At 37.9% G+C, this 3,329-nt stretch overlaps 1 protein-coding gene across 2 annotated transcripts; it reads left to right on the top strand.

Moving 5' to 3' along the window:
• Window positions 1–406: 406 nt before the first annotated feature.
• Window positions 407–3,329, top strand: LOC116182652 (UDP-glucuronosyltransferase 2B19-like). Of its 2 annotated transcripts, XM_031503194.1 has the most exons (5): window positions 407–1,240; window positions 1,864–2,086; window positions 2,140–2,359; window positions 2,407–2,617; window positions 2,849–3,329. In XM_031503194.1, exons 1-5 carry the CDS (start codon window positions 422–424, stop codon window positions 2,879–2,881), a joined length of 1,506 nt encoding a protein of 501 aa, XP_031359054.1. In that variant the 5' UTR covers window positions 407–421; the 3' UTR covers window positions 2,882–3,329. The 2 variants fall into 2 exon arrangements, with proteins under 2 accessions (XP_031359054.1, XP_031359053.1); XM_031503193.1 differs by having other exon boundaries at window positions 2,407–3,329.

Genomic DNA, 3,329 nt, shown 5'->3' with positions numbered 1-3,329 from the left:
TTTTTCTGCTTCCAGTTTTTTACCCGTCGAATCCGGTTCACTACGACGGTTAGAAAGAGTGGGCCATTTTGTCACCAGGGCAAATTTAAGTTGCTTCAATTGGGCTGAGGTACGAACAGCGTGCCCAACGCTCCTGCAACCGTTAGTAGCTCACGTTAAAAAATAATTACACATCTTGAAATGAATGGAGATCTGTACCCATCACTCAATATAATTACATGGACGATGAATCCTGAATTATTAGGGTACCTGGTAATTACGTTTACAATTTAAGTCAAGTCACTAGTCAATGTAATTAGAGAACCTTGCGAACTAATTACAGGCACGCCAACTATTTTAATGACCTGCAAAGTTTACATAACACACTACCGAAATTTTATAAAATGACATAGTAGGCACTTTCAAATGGCAAACAGCAACGATGTTTAGGTGTGTACTTGTGTTGTTTAAATTATTTATCGTATCGGCTAGCGGAGCCAAAATACTAGGTGTCTTTTTTGTACCGTCCATAAGCCATCAAGTGGTATTCCAACCAATATGGAAGGAACTGTCGTTGAGAGGGCACGAAGTCACCGTCTTAACACCGAACCCTTTGAACGACCGCAGTCTGACCAACTTAACAGAGATCGACTTGAGTTTTGCGTACGAAATTATCAGAAGTGGTAATTTACAAGGCACCCTTCAAAAAGACATCCCCATTAAGACAATCGTTCAGTATGCTTTCAAACTTTTCGGCGAGATTGTGAAAGCCGAGCTGGAACATCCCGAGGTTCAGGCTTTAATAAGGGATCAGAGTAAAAGTTTCGATTTGGCCATAGTGGAATACCTGCATCCGACGTTTACAGCCCTTAGTGCAAGGTTCAAGTGCCCGTGGGTGGGAATTACATCGCTTGGAGCCCTTTTACCCGCTCACGACAACATCGGAAATCCCTCGCATCCCGTCCTCAACCCAGATATACTACTGCCATTTACCGGAGGTTTGGGATTATACGAACGATTGGTTAGTGTGTATTACTCGGTGTGGTTTCGGTACTTCTATTACTACCACATTGTACCAGATCAGGATCAGGTGGTGAAGAAGTATATCGGCGAAGATTTACCATATCTGGGAGATATAGAGAAGACTATAAGTTTACTTTTTCTCAATGTTAACCCTATACTTCACCCCATTAGGCCGAACGTTCCATCCGTAATAGAGTTGGGGAAAATGCACATACGCACCAAGAGTCCTCTGCCAAAAGTAAGTAAATGACCATTACTTTTTATTAATTTGGTTTAAATTTTGAAATTTCGCCAATCGGTTTCTACGAATTCAAGTGCTATTGAATATGAGCCGGATTAAAAGTCGTGTTTCCGAATGAGAGCTAGTGTCAAATAATTCCCCCACTAAAAAACCTTATGCCATTCTTCGTATCTTGTTACCTGCATCGGAGTCGTCTTACTGAAATATGGTCAAAATCAGCCTGTTAGCCATTCAAATGATACCATGTTTGAGTAAACTTTTTTCGTCATTGGATGAGAAAGATTCTTATATTCCATCATTTTAACACTGAATTGGTTGTTACAATACGCGATTGTTTATCTAACAGATTTTTAAAGTTTCTATTCTATTCTTCGTATTCTCAACAATCCTTCATATTAATTTCATCCGCTTCTTCTCACAGACTCCAATCATAATTTTCCGAGATTAATTAGAAATTCTTAATTAATTCAAATGAATTATGCAGCTTTTTTTGCATAGAGATACCAAAAAAGTACGCTCTTTCAGAATAATGCAAAAAATTCAGGATGTCATTTAAATTTTTGGATGGGGGTTAGCTGGGGGCGACGAATATCATTAATATTAAAAGCTCTTTTTCTTAGGATTTACAACAATCTCTCGACAAAGCAACCGAAGGAGTTGTCTACTTCAGCTTAGGTTCCAACGTGAGAAGTGCCAATTTATCATTGGAGCTACGCGAGAAAATAATAACCGCATTATCCGAGCTTCCTTACACGGTGCTGTGGAAATGGGAAGAAGATCATCTGCCTAATCAACCCAAAAACGTGATCATCAACAAATGGCTTCCTCAGCAAGACTTACTAAGTAGTTATAACCCATTGTAGTTAGATTAATCTAACGACACTTTTTGTAATTAGCGCATAGAAACGTGAAGGTGTTTGTAACGCAAGGAGGACTTCAATCGATGGAGGAAGCAATTTCAGGTGGCGTACCTTTGGTTGGTATGCCGTTCTTTGGAGATCAACCCTTAAATTGTATGAAGATGGTGAACTTAGGCATTGCGCTTGCGATCGATACGGAAACCTTGACGTCAGAAGATTTAAAAAAGACGATCATCGAGGTTGCGGAAAATCCAAAGTATGCACTTTTACATTAACTGCTTCCTTATTAAACCTTTTTAATAGGTATCGTAAACGGGTGGAAGAAATTAGAGAATTATTATTGGATGTTCCCGCTACGGGTTTAGAGAAAGCTATTTGGTGGATAGAGTATGTCATACGACACAAGGGCGCTGCTCATTTGAGAAGTCCTGCAGTTGATTTACCTTTTTATCAGTACTATCTTCTTGATATTATCGGATTGGTTCTAGCCAGCGCTGCTGTGGTTTTGTTCATAGTAAGGAAGCTGCTAAAATTATTTTTTGGTGATGCTGACCATGTTGTTAGGGCCAAACATAAACTTCAATAAATAATCTCTGTTAGATACTAATTAGTAATTTTAAATAAGCTAATTTTGTTTTATATTAAGACTAGTTTTTAAAAATCCTTAGTTTTCCCAATATATACGTGATCACAGTCCTTAGAACTAATATCACATATTCCCGACTAAACTTCCTTTTATTTTTAGGACACCGTATATTATCTAACGGGCGCCTGTTAACATAATTCTTTAGTTAATATTTCAAGTTGAATAACGGATGCTTATTTTCACATAGGTACCGCCTTATGCGAAGAGATAAAAATGGTAGATTTCAATAGGTCGGTAAAGAGTTCCGAGTTGGGGCGGAATTAAACGAGACCGTTTCAGCTGCGTTGGTTCCCTGGATTACACGAAAGAATTGCGAATAAATCACACCCCTTTTTTAATCAAGTGTTTTTGAAAAATTGTATAAAAGAAATAAAAAATAATGTTTAAATTCATGAAAGCTTTAACACATAAAATACCCATCTGTGGCTTTGTGTTCAAATTTTATATTTAAATCTGTAAATACACCCAACAAGTCCTGGTAGGAACATGACAGTGGAAAAAGGATAAGTAAATGTCTGTTTCATAAGATAGAGTAAGGTGCCAGGATTCCGTAAAATAACTTTATTTGTTAATTTACACG

This window comes from Photinus pyralis, unplaced genomic scaffold (genome assembly GCF_008802855.1).
Source record: "Photinus pyralis isolate 1611_PpyrPB1 unplaced genomic scaffold, Ppyr1.3 Ppyr1.4_unclustered_Scaffold6585, whole genome shotgun sequence".
Classification (NCBI taxonomy): Eukaryota; Metazoa; Arthropoda; class Insecta; order Coleoptera; family Lampyridae; genus Photinus; species Photinus pyralis.
The sequence above is the reverse complement of the archived record's forward strand: the minus strand, read 5'-3'. Positions and strand labels throughout refer to the sequence as shown.